The sequence below is a fragment of the Salvelinus sp. IW2-2015 genome, linkage group LG30 (genome assembly GCF_002910315.2).
Source record: "Salvelinus sp. IW2-2015 linkage group LG30, ASM291031v2, whole genome shotgun sequence".
NCBI classification, from domain to species: Eukaryota; Metazoa; Chordata; class Actinopteri; order Salmoniformes; family Salmonidae; genus Salvelinus; species Salvelinus sp. IW2-2015.
Genome location: NC_036869.1, coordinates 17,237,627 through 17,258,227, shown reverse-complemented (window position 1 = coordinate 17,258,227; position 20,601 = coordinate 17,237,627). Strand labels below are relative to the sequence as shown.

Below are 20,601 nucleotides of genomic sequence, written 5' to 3'. Positions count from 1 at the left end.
AGTAGTAATAGTAGTACTAGTGGTGGTAGTAGTAGTAGTAAAACACTAATAGTAGTAGTAGTAATAGTAATAGTAACAGTAGAAGGAGTACTGATAGTAGTAGTAACAGTAGTAGTGGTAGTAGTAGTAGTAGTAGTAGTAGTAGTAGTAGTAGTAGTGATAGTAGTAATAATAGTAGTAGTAGTAATAGACCAACGGTAGTAGCAGCAATAATAGTAGTAATAACAGCAATAGCAGTAGTAGTAATAGTAGTACTATTAATAGTAATAMTATTAMTAGTAGTAGTAATAGTAGTAGTAGCAGTAATAGTAATAGTAATAGTAGTAGTAGTAACAATAGTAGTAGTAGCAGTAATAGTAGCAGTAGTAGAGTAATAGTAGTAGTAATGGTTGTGGTAATAGTGGTAGTAGCAATAGTAGTAGTAATAGTAGTAGTAATAGTAGTAATAGCAGTAGTAGTAGTAATATTAGTAGTAGTAGTAGTAGTAAAAGGAAGAGATGGACTGTGTAATATATGCTTTTAATAGGCAGTATAGATAATGTTGGGTTTATGTGGGTAAGATGGGATATCTTTAGAAATAATCAGTACTTTGTGTGTGTGTGTGTGTGTGTGGGGGGGCATGAATGTGTGTGTACATACCAGAGATGGGATTGTAGACGACCCTATAGCCCATAGTGGGGGATGGGGGCGTGTCCCAGGTGATACGGAAGCGGTTGTACCATTCCTCCGAAACTCTCAGGTTCCTAGGAGCAGACAGTGGCACTGCAGGATGAATGAAAGAAGAGATGGATAGATGGGAAATAAGTATTGAGACATGAGACAGATAGATATAGAGAGAGTTAAATGGAAAAAGAACAAAAGAGACAGACAGACAGAAAGTTAGAGGGAGAGAGAGAGATAGAGGTATAGAGTGAGTGAGCGATGGACAGAGAGAGAGAGAACAGAACTCACTCAGTAATAAGGTACATTTTCATCAAGTACAGTTATGAATTGTAGATGAGAAACTCTGCGTACATATGAGTCACGCCGTCTCCTGTCCTAAAAAGAGAAGCACACTGGGGAGTTCTTAAATTAAACACGATACATGTCTGATGGGCTTTAAGATGGGCTTTTGTGGTCCCGTGTGGCTCAGTTGGTAGAGCATGGCGCTTGCAACGCCAGGGTTGTGGGTTCATTCCCCACGGGGGGACCAGGATGAATATGTATGAACTTTCCAATTTGTAAGTCGCTCTGGATAAGAGCGTCTGCTAAATGACTTAAATGTAAATGTAAGACGACTAACTTTGAGTCAGAATCACAGCGTTGGACTGAATTACAACTGGATTCAGTAGAGTTAGCATGACTTCTCCAGACCTCAGACCTGTTCCATACAGTACAAATCATACATATACACACACACATTCAATGTGACATGTTGTTTGAGGGATTGCCTCATTTTTCATTCTTAAAGTGGACAATACATTTCAAATTGGTGTCCAGGACTGTTCTTTTCAGAGCAGGGAAAATAATCAGTAACTACTCATGTAAGCTTTTGAGGAAGATAAAGAATGAAAATGTGAATTCCATTCAAAAATGTTTGTTAATGATGTGAGTGCTTTCAGCTTCTGACAACCACCGGGGGCGGGCTGCTGGCCATGTTGACTCCAATGCTTCCCACAGTTGTGTCAAGTTGGCTGGATGTCCTTTGGGTGGTGGACCATTCTTGACACATGGGAGACTGTTAAGCGTTAAGAACCCAGCAGCATTTAAGTTCTTGACACACTCAAACCGGTGCGCCTGGCACCTACTACCATACCCCGTTCAAAGACACTTACATTTTTTGTCTTGCACATTCACGCTATGAATGGCACACATACACAACCCATGTCTCAAKTGTCTCAAGGCTTAAAAATCCTTCTTTAACCTGTCTTCTCCCCTTCATCTACACTGATTGAAGTGGATTTAACAGGTGACATCAATAACGGATCATAGCTTTCACCTGGATTCATTTAGTCAGTCTATGTCATGGAAATAGCAGGTGTTCTTAATGTTTTGTACACTCAGTGTGCAAAGAGRGTACAAAGCTGTCATCAAAGCAAAGGGTGGCTATTTTGAAGAATCTCAAATATTTTGATTTGTATAACACTTATTTGGTTACTACATGATTCCATATGTGTTATTTCATAGTTTTGATGTCTTCACTATTATTCTACAATGTAGAAAATAGTAAAAATAAAGAAAAACCCTGGAATGAGTAGGTGTATCCAAACTTTTGACTGGTACTGTATATCTCAGAGTCCGTGTCACCATGGAGAGAAGGTCATGCAGACAGACTTACAGGTGCGTCCCATGCGGCTGACACCGGGGCCGTCTCCGTCGGCGTAGACCGGGGTGACCGTCACCTTGTACTCCATGTCAGWCAGCAGTGGRTGCAGCAGGAGGCTGTTCTGACCACCMGGGACCATTTTCTAGAACACACACACAGTTGCCAATCACAATATGAGAACGACAAGGTTCTGGTATTGTCTGGAGTGGAGGTCGGTGAAGGGACATGCTGGGTCAATGTGACTGGTGATTAAATGTACTGGAGTTGTATCAGAGGAACAGATACAACTAGTAGGTAGSCTTGTAGCAGACCTGTCTGTGCGTCATTGCTTGGTCATTGTGAACATGTGAACACTGTGAATTCGTAAMGTAGGCTGTCTAATTTCAGAATCACCTAGAATGTCTGTCATTTCTGGACTGCAGCCACTCCTCCTCCTCTTCCCTCTCTCTCTGTCTCTGTTTCTCTCTCATCCACTCTCCATTCCTCCTCTCATTCCTGTTTGCATTCCGAGCGTCTAGCCTCGCCTCCATCCCCAAAAGTTCCACAGCCGTGACAAGTGGCGAGTTTGATAAATCAATTTCAGGCCAACTGGATGAAAATAGCAGCTATCTTTTTTGAAGGGGGGGACCGCAGGACGGAGTGTGACCCAAGTAGCCAAGTCCCAGTGCCACCGCCGTTGCCAAAAGAAATTATAACTTGGTCGCTCCCTCAAACTATTTATAATTTATCCGGTTCAAACGAGTTGGGAATGAAGTATCTGTGAAGAATGCAAACTCTCAATCCCCTTGACTTTACTACAAAGTAGGGCTGTGGGTTCCACTCTACTGCTCCTATTCCTTGGCTGGCCTTCAATAACCTGTGTTCGGATGGGAGCTGTTCAGGCTGTGGTGCTGAAAGTTGCCAGTGAATTCAGAAACCAAATGCGAGGCTTCAGTGGCTTTTCCCAGTTTTCCTGTACTACTAGCAGTGGACTAGGAATGAATTGGTGTTTTGTCATTGAAAGTCATGATTGCATTGTATAGTTATCTTTCAATGAGGCTGTAACATTGGTTTGGGATGCCGCATTACAAAACCAGCAAGGTTTATACAAGAGATAAGTATTACTTATCGACTACATTCCCACCACCAGTTTTCAAATACAAAGCGGACTACAACATTCTGATATCAATAGATAAGGAATCTGATTAAACACTAAATCACTATGCATCTGGCACAAACGCTTAAAGACTACCATACAACCCCAATTTCTCCCATACATACATATCTAATCATTAAAAAGGTCACCAAGAGCAGTGCGTTCTCAAGAGACACTGGCTGAATGACTGGCGTCAATACAACACTAATCCATTCAGACAATGTAAGCTTATCGCTAATGGGAGAGCGAGGGGCTGGTTTTATTGTAGTGGCCGTATAAGACGGTCATACTAGTGTCATGACGCTGGCCTGGGGGTAGGTTTATGACAGTCATAAATACCTCTCCCCCCCTTTTTTCCTCTCGCTACCTTACTGATGTGATTATTGAAAATCCCTTGGTTAACATAGAGATTCTGGGAACATCAGAAGGTGGGGGGAAATGAACCATATTTTYGTAATCCCACCAGTTGAACATATGCYTTGGTACTTAATGAATATGATGTCAGTTCGGTTGTCATCTGAGACATTCTCATCAATGATAGGATGACAAACAGTACAGTGGAAAGTCTACACATTATAGTTATCAGATTCACATGGAATTGTTGTGCAATTCAAATGTTTAAATATACAATTATTGGTGAAAAGATTAAATGTAATTTTAGCTTCCAAATGAGAGAATTGGGTTTTCATAAGGTTAGGGCTCTGCTCAATCAGTGGCCCGCCCCTGTGAAGAGACATGGGTTATAAAGTATGAAACACACCCTTCTCCCTCCACTATATAAGCCCTTGACGAAAATGTAACCTTCTGTTCCGGGTACATTAGGATGACGATCCGATGTCAGAAGGGTTCAGATAATAACTACAGAACGAAGCCAACCTCAGCGTGAGCTTTGGTTGCGAATGGTATGAACTTTGAACTTTTATTCACTACAGAAGTGATACCTCCTAGCCGTTGAGTTAGCAACAGCAGCTGCAAACGTGGGCTAGGAAAGAACAGACAGAGTATCCCGTCTACCACACAACGACGTTACTACAACGTATRCAATTTACCACCAGAGACATTCTTCAAAGGACAAAGAACTCTGTTGGGCAACACGGCCTTCCATCTACCACCAACCTATTGAAGCGCAACTCAGAGTAAATATTTATTGCATTTTCCTTTTCCAAATGGGCGGTAATTTAGAATGCATAGGATATTGTATTTACAATAGCACAGCTTCTCCCTTTGTTCCTCAGTCTTCCCGCTCTTTCACTCAAACCCAACCCACTTTCCTTTGTGTAACCCGCTMTCATATCTGCTCCGTCCACCAGGGACGTTTTCCTTTATGACATAATTGGTAATCAAGGTATGATTCATTCTGTGTATATGTAATTRTGTGTGATTAGTTAGGTATTTAGTAAATACATAATTAAACCCAATTTTGTATTGCTGATTCAACTTGTTAGCCAGGGTTCGTGAAGATAACCAAGAATTTACAACTTTCAGATGAGACTGAAATAAGGTGACGATTAATATTGACTGCTATTGATGTAATATATTACTAGGTCTTTAAGAGTTTATTTGGAAGATAACAGCTCTATAAATATTATTTTGTGGTGTCCCGACTTTCTAGTTAATTACATTTACATGATTAGCTCAATCAGGTAATATTAATTACAGAGAAAGGATTTTATAGAATAGCATGTCATATCACTTAATCCGGCATAGCCAAAGACACGACACTAGGAAGCATGGGGGGGTCATACTCTGTTTATCTTAAATATGAATTAGAGGAAGGGCTGACATTGTAAAGAGCTAGGCTGTGGAGATATTGGAAATCATACTAACGGAGAAGAAAGGAATTCTTCTTGTTTGCGTCTTACCGTCTCCTCGGCACGATCGCCCCTGGCGGTGACATAGGCGACGCGGTACTGACGCACGTTGCGGTCCTGCAGCTCCCAGGACACCTCCATGCTGAAGGTGGTGTGATCGCTGAGCAGGAGGTTCCTCACACCCAGACGCACAACTGGGTGAAGGAGGGAGGGAGGAAGGGAGGGAGGGAGAGAGGGTACAGGAGGTTGGAGGAAGGTAGAAAAAGAGGGTAGTGAGGGAGAGTAAGGGTGGAGGGAGGGGGAGGTTGAAAAAGGATGAGTTGAGAAAGGGAGGTGGAAAATGGGGCGAGGAGAGAGACACCAGGTGGCTTTACTATGCAGACGGTGTGGGTGGATGCATACATTTGAATAAACACAATATCATTAGACTAATGATGCAACAGTGCAGAAAGAGACAGCAAACAAAAACACAGAGGTCATTACCATCACTATTATAATCAACAGGACAAGTTGGGGGAAAATACTATTAAAAGCTCCCACAAAAATCACGTTATAAAAATCTTTACAGTACATGACTGAAAAAATCAAATTTACCTGCTTTGGTGGTAGCTTGTGTGGTAGTTGTGGTAGTAGTAGCTTTTGTGGTAGTCGTTGTTCTTGCCACTGAAAAACAGACAAAATGGTCAGATCAATTAAGTAAATGTGTATATTGAGCCTTCAAAAGAAGAATAAGAGGGGAGCCTATAGTTTAGACTGTTTAATGACAATGTTTCAGCACCAAGGTCTTTCTCAAGACCAGTCTCACTGTAGCAAACATACAAGACATGGGTATGTATCTAAGCTGTGTGTGGTGGACATGCACGATTTTAACAAATGCATTGAAAGTCACAAAGTGCTTAATCGTAACCCGCKTCAAAGCGCCCAAAGAGCAAGCAGTAGCACAGTGGCAACACTAAATCAATACAATAATCAATACAATCCCCAATGTTCAATTAACCCTGATTGGAGTGGAGTTTTCTTTAATTACCTGTTGACTCTGTGAGGGTCACGGCGTTGCTTTCTTCCTCGTTTCTGAAGACAGCAATCAGAGAGACCTCGTACTCAGTGATGGGCCTCAGTCCAGTCAGCAGGTGGCTATTCATTTTACCGTTCACTAGCATCTTCACCACAGAGGGAGGGAGGGAGGGGAATGTAGAGTAAAGTTGAGTCAACGTCAGATATTTCTGCTGCTACCAAATACACTTACGGACTGGAATTCTACAGTCACCAAAAGGGCTTCAAAATAACACTTCAAAACACATACTGTAGAAGGTAAGTAAGCAATCCATATTTGTATCTAGCATGACTGGCTTTGTGTCAATATCCAATGAGTGCCTGATAAATGGTCAATCTTTAACTGCTCAGGGATGTGATAGAAAGTATGCCAAGCATTGTGGGAGGTGAGTCGTACAACTTCCAATACAGCATGCATAACCTGAGAAAAATCACGTAGCTGAAAACTCTTCTAGCAGAGACAATTCAATTGCAGTCATAGATTCTTTAGCTGATGTGAGACACCAGAATGAAACATAATTGCAGTAACAGACAGAAAGAGAACTGTACATCCATTCAACCAGCCAGCCAGCCAGCCAGTCAGTCAGTCAGTCAGTCAGTCAGTCAGTCAGTCAGTCAGTCAGTCAGTCAGCTAGATAAGACAGCCAGACACAGACCTCTTTAGTGTCTCCTCCTCTGATGGGGGTCCATGTGAGTCTGTAAAGGACCACGTCGTGGGCTGAGTGTTCCCAGGTGACCCTGAAGCTCTCTGTGGAGACTTCACTGCTCCTCAGGTTCAGAGGCTCTGGGACCGTCTCTGGTTTAGACACAAAGGGTTAAGAAGCCTCAAAATAATGGAAGGAGTTCCACATCATTTTGGCATCCCACATATGAGTGGTCATATTCAGTCAGCACTCTCTTTTAAATACACTTTATCACATGTAAGAAAGTGTTCATGACTTACATCAGTGTTTCCTCTTCAAATGCAGRTAGATAATTTGGTAGCACTTTCCAGAGAAATAGAATGCCCATCCATCACGGAACGTTGAATTGAATGGTAACGTCCGTTTTAGTAATTATATTTCTATGGCACCTTCTACAAGCCACAGCATGTATGGCCTTTTTTGTATTATAAAGGCTGTTGTTGAAAGCCAAGAGCTGCCAATAGCATTGCTTATACAGGTAGAGGCAGTCTTACTAGTGGTGAAGCTGTCAGTCAAGGGCTCTGCCTGGCCCTCGTCATAGATAGCAAAGATGGCCACCGTGTACTCGGTCAATGACGTCAGGTTCCTTAGCAACAGGGTGGTGATGCGGCCAACGTCCATCTACGGCCACCGAAGAGAGAGGTCAGGGTTAACGMTCAGTGTGAGTCCCTCTATGTGACAATAAAACATATATACTGTATATAAATATATTTCTTTATTGCATCTCATAAAGGTAGTATCCTTCCAGTGATGCCTACTTTTCTATACATCAGGCAGAATCATATATCAGATTATATATCACATTCTATAAGATTTATATGTTAGCAAGATGCTAACTGTTTTTTTAAAGTTATTTATTTAGGGGGAAAGTCTGCGACATTAACATTAACACATTAATTGTGTTAATGTGCCCATCTATTCATGGGCTTAAAGTCCAGCTACATTATTGGCCAAGTGCCGTGAGCACTAACCTCATTGGTCTGCACTCCATTGGTCTTGACGTACATGATGCGGTAACCGTTGGCCTTCTTGGACGTCGCCTCCCAGGTGAGTCTGGCCGAGCTGTGGTCGACGTTGGAGAAGCGCAGGTTCCGCGCCGGGGTCAGGGGTACTGGGAGAAGAGGGGGGCAGAAAACAGGAACACGGCTCACAGGTCAACCCTAATACGGTTCCAATTAAACGCAAGAACCTGAGTCACCCTCCCGCCGGTGCATGACGTGACTCTTTTTGTTTGAGAGTTCCTCTCCGAGGAACAAAAGGGCAGAAGAATGGCCTTTTGCGCTCAAAACACATTCTCTGGCAAAGTTAAAATTTAACAAGGAGCTTTACTTTAGGTAGGGCTAGAAGTCCTGCTTAGAATTACTCCCTGGATTTTCTTGCTGCGCTTCATTCACCTTAATTTAAATCAGGGTCAGCGTTTAGTTTWAGACGCAGGGAGCATGAAAATAATGCAGTGAAGGTGAACTGGGTTCATGAGGGAATTGGAAATAAAGTTGGAGAGAAAGGTTTTAAAGTTTGGCAAGGATCTACACTACCATTCAAAAGTTTGGGGTCACTTAAATATGTCCTTGTTTTTGAAAGAAAAGCAATTTTTTTGTCCATTAAAATAACATCCTAGAAGGCCAGCATCCCGGAGTCACCTCTTCACTGTTGACATTGAGACTGTGGTACTATTTAATGAAGCTGCCAGTTGAGGACTTGTGAGGCGTCTGTTTCTCATACTAGACACTCTAATGTACTTGTCCTCTTGCTCAGTTGTGCACCGGGGCCTCCCACTCCTCTTTCTATTCTGGTTAGAGCCAGTTTTCTCTGTTCTGTGAAGGGAGTAGTACACAGCGTTGTACGAGATCTTCAGTTTCTTGGCAATTTCTCACATGGAATAGCCTTKATTTCTCAGAACAAGAATAGACTGATGAGTTTCAGAAGAAAGTTCTTTGTTTCTGGCCGTTTTGAGCCTGTAACTGAACCCACAAATGCTGATGCTCCAGATACTCAACTAGTCTAAAGAAGGKCAGTTTTATTGCTTCTTTAATCGGACAACAGTTTTCAGCTGTGCTAACATAATTGCAAAAGGGTTTTCTAATGATCAATTATCCTTTTAAAATTATAATCTTGGATCAGCTAAAACAACGTGCCATTGGAACACAGGAGTGATGGTTGCTGATAATGGGCATCTGTACGCCTATGTAGATATTCCATAAAAAATCTGCAGTTTCCAGCTACAATAGTCATTTACAACATTAACAATGTCTACACTGTATTTCTGATCAATTTGATGTTATTTTAATGGACAAAAAATGTGTTTTTTCTTTCAAAAAACACGACATTTCTAAGTGACCCCAAACTTTTGAACGGTAGTGTATTCCAATGCAGTTTGCATACAGGAAGAGCAGTTCAGTGGAGGATGCAGTCCTGACGTTGTTGCACAGTGCCATGACACACCTGGAGAGGGCTCACTCTTATGTGTGCATCCTTTTCCTAGACTTCTACTCTGCTTTTAACTGCATGCAGCCTCACCTTCTCTCCTACCTATAGATTGACCCCAGCATTACCTTGCGGGTGCTGGTCTTCCTGCTGAACAGGGGGCAGTATGCCAAGTTCAACAACACAACATCCCTTCCTCTGTGTTCATCTACCGGTTCCACCCAAGGAACTAGCATCTCTCCAGTCTTATTKTCCATATACACCAATGACCTGAGTGTCTCCGACAGGGACTGCTTGGCAGTGAAATATGTAGGTGACAGCGCCCTTGTCGACCTCTCAGATGACTGCATTTCCCAACAGAAGTAAACAYGGTTCATGACTGGCGCAATAACAACTACCTCACACTCACACTCAACATCAACAAAACAAAATAATTGCTCATTGATTTCAGGAGGAAGGCAGACCCAGTGAGCCACCTAGTCCTGGGTGCTAAACAGGTAGAGAGAGTGGGGAGTTTACCTGGCCACTGGGCACAGACGTCAGTTCAGCGTCGAGTTTTGATGTACATTTGGTTGAATTGTCAACTAGTGTGAATTCAACGTCAAATCAATAACAAGTTTCACCATGTCATTGGATTTAGATWAAAAAAATATGAAATTCCCTTACGTTGATGACTTTTCTCAAATCCAATCAGTTTTCCACGTTGATTCAACGTCATCACATTGCATTATTGGGTTGAAATGACGTGGAAACAACGTTGATTCAACCAGTTTTTCCCCAYTGGCTGYGAATCATCATGGACAGCACACTCTCGTTTAATGCCAACACCCAGAACATCAATAAAAAGTGGCAACAACTCCTGCYCAGACTGAGACAACTGAAATGTCAACACCCGGAAACTCTCCAACTACTACACTTGTCATATAGAGAGTGTGCTGACTTTCTGTTCCTGGTCTGGTACAGAGGGCTGTCAGTGGCTCATAAAGGTGTCCCCAGGAAGACTATGAACCTGGGTTCCAAGCTCTGCGGGCTGCAGTGCAAGGGGCTTCAGGGCCTCTACGATAAATGTGCAAGGGCCAATGCCAAGCGCATCAGAGAGGACCCCACCAACAATCTTGCCCAATGTTTCGAGGTGCTGTCCTCTGGAAGGAGATTAAGGGTCCCCACTGTTCAGTAAGAATAGGAGCAAGGCAAGTTTCATTCCATCAGGCTGCTGAACAGTGGGACATAGGACWMATGTTGAYATGAGTTGAGAATACACAATATGTTATTTAGATCATGTTACGTACCTCAATTCTAACAGTGTTTAAGACAGTGTTTATCTTTCCCATTCTATTAGGATTGAGACATATAGGCTGGATCTACACCACATCCAACAAKGTTTTATTTTGAGTGAACTATCTCTTTAAGGCACTATCCTGCAGCCTTAAAACAGACAAAACGTGTAAGGACAACTACTTTCTAAACTGTTTTTAAGTCTCTGTATGGGTCGTTCCACCAATTCCGTGCCTTTTGAGAAGTATAACTTGGTCCAAAAAAAACGTTTGATTTTACTATATTTTAACATTCTGTCATAAAGAGCACATGTTCAACTTAATAAAAAACATGTTTTCCCATCTCAAGAGGTTACATACAAAAAATGACTATAGTAAGTGCCTATTAAGTGCCAAATAATGTAACTGGGTTGACCGTAACAAGGTTGACAATTTCATCTTKAATCCTATTGTGACAGGTYGAATGGAAACTTGATGTGTGAAACAGGGAGTGGCAATTGAATGTAAGTTTTACAAAACAAATGAAATTGTTAAAACATTTCTTGCCAGTCTATCTAGGGTTGATGTGTTATGCTCGACRGGCTGTTTTCCACCACAAAACACAAAATAATTGACAAAAACAATAGATCCAGCTCACCTCCTTTAACACACAAAATTAAGGAATAGTTTCACAATATTAAAACGAGACTTCAGTTCACGTAACAGGGTTGAAATGAAGGGCACACGTAAATGAATCACTAATCACATTAAATAAATAATAGTCTTCAGAAATGACTTTGTCAAATCAACAAAATATCTAGGGCTTTACAATGGTGAAAACGTGGAGGATTTCTGGTGTTAAGTGGGTTTACATCTTCCTAGAAGTGACAGAGGGTGCATGGAGGGACATGTCAGAATGCTGAATATTGGCACTTTAGCAAGTCTTTAWTCATATAAAAAAATCTGATTGATTGAATTCTCCATGTGGTCTATATTAAAGGACACTTCATTTAATATAACAGTTTTGTGGGCCTCCCGGGTGGTGCAGTGGTCTAGGGCACTGCATCGCAGCGCTAGCTGTGCCACCAGAGATTCTGGGTTCGCGCCCAGGCTCTGTCGCAGCCGGCTGCGAATGGGAGGTCTGTGGGGCGACGCACAATTTGCCTAGCGTCGTCCGGGTTAGGGAGGGTTTGGCCGGTAGGGATATCCTTGTCCCATCGCGCACCAGCGACTCCTGTGGCGGGCCAGGTGCAGTACGCGCTAACCAAGGTTGCCAGGTGCACGGTGTTTCCTCCGACACATTGGTGCGGCTGGCTTCCGGGTTGGATGCGCGCTGTTTTGTGAAGCAGTGCAGCTTGGTTGGGTTGTGTTTCGGAGGACGCATGGCTTTCGACCTTCGTCTCTCCCGAGCCCGTACGGGAGTTGTAGCGATGAGACAAGATAGTAATTACTAACAATTGGAAACCACGAAAAAGGGGGTAAAAATTCAACAATTTCTTTTTTTTATATATATAACAGTTTTGTAAAATGTAATATGGGTGCACAATTTCTACTTAAAATACCAAAGGGACGCAAAAGGCGCTCATTTCGTGGAACGACACATACAGTTGAAGTCGGAAGTTTACATACACCTTAGCCAAATACATTTAAACTCAGTTTTTCACAATTCCTGACATTTAATCCAAGTAAAAATTCCCTGTCTTAGGTCAATTAGGATCACCACTTTATTTTAGGAGTGTGAAATGTCAGAATAATAGTACAGAGAATGATCTATTTCAGCTTTTATTTCTTTCATCACATTCCCAGTGGGTCAGAAGTTTACATAGACTCAATTAGTATTTGGTAGCATTGCCTTGAAATTGTTTCACTTTGGTCAAACATTTTGGGTACCCTTCCACAAGCTTCCCACAATAAATTGGGTGAATTTTGGCCCATTCCTCCTGACAGAGCTGGTGTAACTGAATCAGGTTTGCAGGCCTCCTTGCTCGCACATGGTTTTTCAGTTCTGCCCACAAATCTTCTATGGGATTGAGGTCCGGTCTTTSTGATGGCCACTCCAAGACCTTGACTTTGTTGTCCTTAAGCCATTTTGCCACAACTTTGGAAGTATGCTTGGGGTCATTGTCCATTTGGACCAAGCTTTAGACCCATTTGCGACCAAGCTGTAACTTCCTGATGTCTTGAGATGTTGCTTCAATATATCCACCTAATTTTCCTGCCTCATGATGCCATCTATTTTGTGAAGTGCACCAGTCCCTCCTGCAGCAAAGAACCCCCACAACATGATGCTGCCACCCCCGTGCTTCACGGTTGGAATGGTGTTCTTCGGCTTGCAAYCGTCCCCCTTTTTTCCTCCAAACATAACGATGGTCATTACGGCAGCTTTATCCACTATCTAATGTTGTTACAAGCGACACACCTGTTTTCTTACGGGTAGCTCAGTGTTTCTGGAATTCTCATGTGTGTGTATGTGTGTGTGTGCCTGCTTATGCATGCGTGTGTGAATCTGTGCATGCACGTGCATGAGTACGAGTGTATGGGGCGGTTACTCACYCGTGGTCTCCTGACTGGTCATAGGGTCACTGGCCTCCTCTCCGWACATGGCGTATACGGTCACTGTGTACTCTGTGTCTGGGGTCAGGTTCTCCAGTTCCACTTCGTTCACGGTCTCAGCCACTTTCACCTGTACAAACATTCATCAGAGACCTTAGACGAGGTGACAGACAGGTACTCAGAGAAGTTTGCAAAGGAGCAAGATATATACAGGGGGTTGATGGAGACAGAATCAAGCATCAAACAGACGAGGGCAAGGCGGTCAGACAGACAGATAAAGTGGCAGCGAGCCAGCCAGCCAGACGTGATACATAAGAGTGTGAAATAACTGCTTTTCCTGCTTTTTAGAGAATGGAGCATTCTGCCCTAGAATTACTTTTGTTTTATGCTAATCTAGCTAGAGGCTGCAGCATTTAACTAAACAACCGAGATATGCACTTAAAACCTGTCTGAATCGATCGACAACAGCCAGTGTAACTTTATTTGAAAAAGGATTCAAGTGTTGTGCCCCTACAGGCTGAGCAAGTGAAACTGTGAACCTGAACTGATGACTGTGCCTGGAGTGTTATTTTTTAATGAGCACTAACAGGATGGGTGGAATTTGTTGGGTGGCAGAACTTCTCTCTCCATCTCACCTCCCCCCTTTCCATTGCACTAGTTAGAGTAGTGGTCACCAACTGATCGATCTCCAAGCCATTCCTAGTCGATCACCAAACATTTCTGTAAAAAAAACAACGATAAAGCCTTGCGTTCCTATTTTTTTCTTTGTTTTGTGCTGTTGGTGGTAGGTGCACTTGATTCAGCAGCCCTAGCAAGAGAAAAAGGTTATGAACCATTTCATGTGTCTGAAGGTAGAACTCCGCCTACCTGGCAGCCCAGAGAGTAAAGCAAGTGCACCTATAGGCCTACACCTGGCCAATCAGATAGCTCAGATCACTGTGTCTGCACAGTTTCCTTGCACCATAGACTGTAAAAAGAAGCATCGAATGCACAGCGATGTTGATCATGTGAGATTTCTAAACTTTTAAAATCATGACTAGAGACTTGCTGTCTTTATGACTAAGTTCATGATTAAGTTGTTATTCAGCACTGTCAACAGTTTGTTCAACAGTTTTATAAGCCATAAAATGCACGCCTGCTACTTCCACTCATGCTACAACCAGCACTGCAGCTGCAATCAATAAGTACAGCAAGGTGTTTCCATAAACTTGCGTTGTTATTATTAGCGGCTTGTGTATTTTTTCATATCGAGGAATATTTCACTTCTCTGGTCATAGGAGGAACACCATGAATTGGTGCATGAGGCAGAAATAATGCAGTGCGACTTAAGTTTGGCCATCACGAAGACTGTGTCCTCTTTTTTCTCAGCGGAGGGAGGGAGTGAGGAGGGATGGTGAGTCGGGTGAGAGGCAGCCTCGCCGCTGCTCCCTCCCCTCAGACTGACCATCAGATGCAGGCCATCAGTCCAGTAAATAAAAAAACACATTATTATGCTCACTAAGCTGTGCCTCACAAGRAATACAACACATTATCTATTACCAGTGTGATCATATACCTACAATTTATTTTAGATAATTTCCAAATGTCTGAGAAGAACAACATTGGCAGGGCAATTCAAGTATAGTCAATATGCAGTGATAATGTATTGGGCCTATAGTCTACTGCACAAACCTCATTCCTACAAAACTGTTTTTAGTTGGTTAATGTTGCATAGGGTTACGTTTTTTAAGTAATGTAAAAAAAATAATTGGAGCGGTAAATCTCGGCTTGCATTTTGACTGAGAAAAGGTTGGTGACCACTGAGTTAGAGTGTATTCTAAATATTTCCTTGCTTTGAGTCTAAATTCCCTCTCTTACTACTTCTTTACTTTCCTCTGTATTTAAATGTAACCACTCTATTTCTTACATCCTCTTCTCTCTCCATCTGTCTTCTCTCCTTTTATTTTTGACAGTCTTTTCTCCTCCCCACTGTCTTTATTTTACCATCTCATTCCTCTTCCCTCTCATTTTCTCATCCTCCTTTCTCTATCCTCCCTTCTGTCTCCTTTTTTTCACCTCCTTCTCATCGGCGTCGTTTCCCTCGGTCAGTGGGGCATAGAGGATCATGTAGCCAGAAGCCCCCTCTGCGACCCTCCAGCGGGCCCTCATGGTGTTGTGGGTGATGTCAAACAGCTCCAGGTTGTTCACCATGGGCAGGGCCACTGTAACACACAAGGGTCACATAGGTCATACATGGGTCACACCATAGAATTACTAGAACAGGCAACAACATTCAAGTCAACGTTCAGGATTACAATTCCATATCAGTCAAATTGAGTGTACCCATGAGGGTGCAGTCAAATTGCTGAGGTCAGAGGGGCTTTAGCCTGTTCTAGTAATTTTATTTCWATGGGTCACACAGAGGTCACACACAGTTCACGCAGGGTTAAGACTAGGACATGACTTAAACCAGTAGACTAGGGTTAGCAAATCCTCCTCATGGAGAGCTCAAATAAAATCACATTTTATTCATCACATGCTTTGTAAACAACAGGTGCAGACTAACAATGAAATGTTTACCTACTGCATATGCAGGTTTTTGCTCCAGCCCTGTTCTGTCTAATCAGGGGTTAGAGGTAGGGAGGAGGTTAGGACACAGTTAGCYGTCCATTTTCCCTCTTCACATCCCAGCAGCAGCCTTGCCAGGTGCTTGGAGTGCCGGTAGGGAGTGATTGCTCACAGGTGGGAGTGATTACCTAGCTGAGARGCTGATTGAGAGTGGCCTCCTGACCAGGCAGGGTTTTACCATTTGTGTCTGAATCCTTTTCCTTAGTTTGGCATGCCTTTTTGTTTTTCTTTTTGTAAACTATTATCTTTGTCACCATTTGAACATAATAACCTGCTTGGGCTGGCCGACTACAGAGTCCCAACTGAGCTCTCCCTGGACCCTGGTGAGTAGGCTATGCTGTCTCCACTAGGGACAAAGACATAAAACACCCTGTTCGCTTACCTCGACTCAAAGGTTACAGACTTGTTAGTATGTCCTAGCTTCCCTTGATTGGCCAGAGTTTATAAATAAGGTGCTATCCAGAACCTAAAATGGTTCTTCAGCTGTCCCCATAGGAGAACCCTTTGAAAAACCCTTTTTGGTTCCAGGTATAACCCTTTTGGTTCCAGGTATAACCTTTTTGGTTCCAGGTATAACCTTTTTGGTTCCAGGTATAACCTTTTTGGTTCCAGGTATAGCCCTTTTGGTTCCAGGCATAACCCTTTTGGTTCCATGCATAACCCTTCTGGTTTCAGGTAGAACCCTTTTGGGTTCCATGAAGAACCCTTTCACAGAGCGTTCTACATGGAACCCAAAAGGGTTCTACCTGAAACCAAAAAGTGTTTTTCAAAGGGTTCTCCTATGGGGACAGCTAAAGAACCCTTTTGGAACCCTTTTTTCTAAGAGAGTAMGTTTGCTACCCAGTTTTGTAACATGGTAAATGGAGAAACAAAAGTAAAATTGTAAACAATTAAATCAACAGGCATAACTCATAATTCACACAGCAAAGTAATCTCCATTTCCATGAACCTGTTTGGCCGAGAGTGGCCACATCCCCTCCTTTAAATTACCGGTCTATAGAAATACATAAATATAGGCCTAAATGCAATAAGGGATACTTAAGCGCTCCAAAAGTGAGAGCATTTACAGCATCACTGGATGGCGTAAATTGTCTTTCTTCTCCCTCCATCTGTATGTCAGTRTGACAGCGGTAGGTTACTCACCACCCCCTTTAACCCCTTTAAGGTCAATTGTGTACTTAGTATTCACAGATATCCAAGGGGGATTTCATTGTCCTTCATCAACTTCTATCCCTCACTAAATCAGATGAGATTCAGTTTTGTAACTAGACTTACATGTGGTGGCACTGCCTCGGAGGGCCTCGCTAGCTGAGCTGGCGTAGATGGCGAACACGGCCATCTGGTACTCAGTCAGGGAGAGGAGGTAGTTGAGCACCACCGTGTCCACTGTGCCCTGCACCATCTTCTCCTCGGGCTGGCCCCCGCTGGCAGGGTAGTACACCACCCGATACTTCTCCACCGWCCCTGGGGCGTGGGTCCACGACACCCGGAAACTCCTGGCTGTCACCTCTGAGGTCACCAGGTCTCTGGGAGAGGCCATGGTGACTTCTGGGCCTCTGTCGCCTGAGAGGATGTAGGGTGGGTGAAGAAAGAGAAAGGGTGAGAGGATGGATTTGTTTGCTTTCATGTGGATTTTTCCAAAATGACTGAAGTGACACATTTCAAACACTGTTTGTTTGTAAAAAGGGATACTATATGACTAAATGTCTATAATGCTCACCTGTGATGTAACCAGACCTGGGTTCAAATACTGTTTCAAATATCTTAATTACTTTCACATACATTCGAAGTAGGTATTCAGATAGATGTTTGTTGAAAAGACAAGTAGTTGAATATTTTAATGTATTTGGAAATAAACCTGAAAAGTATTTGAAAATACTCAAATACACTCCCATGCATTTAACCCGGGTATTTGAAAATAGTATTTGAAATAAGTATTTGAAAATACTGTCAAATACAATTTGGTAGACTATTTGGTTTTTACAAATAACCATTCAATTAATGTCTCAAATGGAAGTACTTGTTTTGGGTTGTGCATTTGAAAATACTCATAACCACAGATTTTAAATACCAGATACTGAAATACACATGTACTTGAASCCAGGTCTGGATTTAACCTTCTCAATTCTCTTTTCTGAATCTACTACTCTACTTGAATCGGACTCACCTTTGATGGCCTTGTCGAGCTGTTCGACCCGGTCGCAGACGGTCCTGGTCAGACGCTCCACGATAGAGCTCATGGCGCTGAAGTCGGCCACGTTGTAGACATGCGTCTCCTCTGGAGGCGAGCCGATGGCCTTCAGCTCTTTCTCATCMGCGTTCTTCACACCTTTGCAGAGAAAGAGGTAGAGAGCGTGAAGGAGGAAAAGGGGGAGAGAGAGAGCGRGTGAGAGAGAGAGATACCGACATTAAGAGAGGGAAAGCTGAGTAGAATGAGACATCTCTAGATTACATATCACTACACTGAGCAGGTGTCAGAACACGTGGCTTCACACTCAAACCAGTTTTCCTAAATATAAATGTTAAAGGTGAAAAYATGTCCTCCATCTGTCAAGAAAAGTGCATCTGCATCCCTTTAACTACAGAAATATATGAGCATTTAGAGAGAACTAAGATGAGGCTTTGTCTCATACCAATGGCAAACAGCTCTATTCCCGCCTCTCTCAGACTCTGAGCCGGGGGTTTGACATCGTCTTGAGACTTCCCATCTGTGATCAGGATTCCAATTTTGGGAACGCCGGCCCGGGATCCGGACTCAGGTTTATAACTGTTCTCCAGGATGTACGTTAATGCAAGACCTAGAGAGAAAAAGATCAGCATACTGTCTAACTCCTGCATACACAGCGGTTGTTGAGGAGTGTCACATACAGTATTAGCATCTTTGTTAGATTATTGGGTTACCTGTCTAAATCTCAAAATGTCATGGAAAACAGATGAATCATGTTATCGGGACATCTAATACAATGTGGTAGAATAACATAATGAATGTAATTTGTGCCGGGTGTGTAATGTGTATTATGTGGAGTTCAGTACTATTACAGAGTACGAAAGGATTCTTTTCTAGTACCCGTCAGTGTGTTCCCCCCTTTGTAGGGCAMGTTCTTCACAGCGTCGATGACTGCTTCTTTGGTGGTGAAAGTGTTCAGGTGCCACTCAATCCTGGGGTCACCACTGTACTGGGCCAGACCTGTGCACAGGGTAACACTATGAGCTTCTCTCAACACACTTTCACACTCCATTATTGTACTGACGATAATCATTTATTACCCAGATGAAACACAGCAACACAACACAGAAACTACAGTACTACAGTACCTGGAATAGACAGGATATGGCCATGGCCATATGGCTAATTGGCTATCACCATCTAATCATGAGCGCTTTAGCAATACTGCTTTCTCATAATTATAATGATGATGACAATGATAGGGAACAAACATCACCGATGATGATGATGATAAAGAAACCAGTAAAATAGATGACAGATTGTTTCCTTACCTATCCGTGTCTTGTCAAACTCCACATGGAAGGCGCTAACCAGATTCTCCAGGAACATGCGGACCAGACGGAAGTTTATCCGTCCGATACTCCATGATCCGTCCACCAGGATCACAATATCCGCTATGGCCGGGGTCTTACACATGAACTGCTCTGTAAAGGAAAGAAATACAGACCAAATATGTTTATACCAACATYCTAATGACAAAGCATTAAAACATTAGCCTAGATAAAACACAAGAATGCACAACACACCACTACTGTAGCATAAAAGGGGAAGTAAGGTCACTGAAGAGAGTAACTTATCAAATAGAGGTAAACTGAATCAAACAATTAAAATGTTATCATGATTTTTTTTWAATTCGTTTTTCATTATTTGAAGTGCAGCTTAGGTCCAAAGCATTTGTTAATTCAGTTCAAACCATCTTCCCAAAACATTCCCTGAAGGACAATTTAGAGTATAATTAATGCTAAATTATTCTGGTGCTTACGAATACACCCAGTCAATGAAAGAAAATATGCCTTAATTAGGTGACATTTTATTTCAACACTATGCTACATAGCCTTTCACATAATAATATATCTCATTATGCCTCCTCTCACAATCTGTGCCAATCCATTAAAGTAGAGACAGGGCTGTCATTAGAGCACAAACAGACATGACAGCAATGCGCTATTATCCTGATCCAACACACTCAGTGTGAGGGAAAAGCATTGACCCAGAACTCCCTGTGTGGATTCAGAAGGTTTCTGCAGGATATGCACAAACCTGCATTGAATATGCTTATGTCTCTTAAGTTCAGGAAAAAACTCTTGACTTTCACAGTTCAGAAAKCTGTCAGACTTTCAGTCTTACGCAATAAATAATATACCCGGAATCAAGATTATATATTTTTTGTACAGTATATTTCTCCTATACCAATTGGTGTGTGTGTGAAAATTGTGAAATTGTGTGACCAGCAAAGACACAAATAAGAAAAGGGCGGCAGTTTATTGATTAAAAGCAAAATACTGTAAAAGTGATCCAACATTCCATAACCCTTTATGGTGGAGTACAATGATTGATGTCAGATTCTGAATGAGCTGTAGGTGGTATAGTGCCTTCAGAAAGTATTCACACCCCTTWACTTTTTCCACATTTTGTTGTTACAGCCTGAATTTGAAAATTTATTAAATTTAGATTTATTTTGTCACTGGCCTACAAACAATACCCCATAATTTCAAAGTGTATTTATGTTTTTCATATTTTTTTTTTTTTTTACAAATTTGATTAGAAAAG

The 20,601-nt window shown here is 42.3% G+C and overlaps 1 protein-coding gene across 3 annotated transcripts in view; it reads right to left on the bottom strand.

Annotated features, from left to right (window-relative positions):
* LOC111955050 (collagen alpha-1(XIV) chain-like) overlaps positions 1-20,601 on the bottom strand; it is a 97,749-nt gene that overhangs the window by 50,701 nt on the left and 26,447 nt on the right. For all 3 annotated transcript variants that reach the window (XM_023975092.2, XM_070435989.1, XM_070435990.1), the window contains 15 exons: positions 19,323-19,475; positions 18,892-19,011; positions 18,458-18,622; positions 17,992-18,153; positions 17,100-17,387; positions 15,273-15,418; positions 13,218-13,347; positions 7,959-8,098; positions 7,482-7,608; positions 6,961-7,100; positions 6,279-6,411; positions 5,846-5,914; positions 5,303-5,445; positions 2,318-2,447; positions 640-762 (listed from right to left, as the gene is read on the bottom strand). In XM_023975092.2, the coding sequence (XP_023830860.1) occupies positions 640-762; positions 2,318-2,447; positions 5,303-5,445; positions 5,846-5,914; positions 6,279-6,411; positions 6,961-7,100; positions 7,482-7,608; positions 7,959-8,098; positions 13,218-13,347; positions 15,273-15,418; positions 17,100-17,387; positions 17,992-18,153; positions 18,458-18,622; positions 18,892-19,011; positions 19,323-19,475 (2,169 nt within the window). The remainder of the gene's footprint in view (positions 1-639; positions 763-2,317; positions 2,448-5,302; positions 5,446-5,845; positions 5,915-6,278; positions 6,412-6,960; positions 7,101-7,481; positions 7,609-7,958; positions 8,099-13,217; positions 13,348-15,272; positions 15,419-17,099; positions 17,388-17,991; positions 18,154-18,457; positions 18,623-18,891; positions 19,012-19,322; positions 19,476-20,601) is intronic.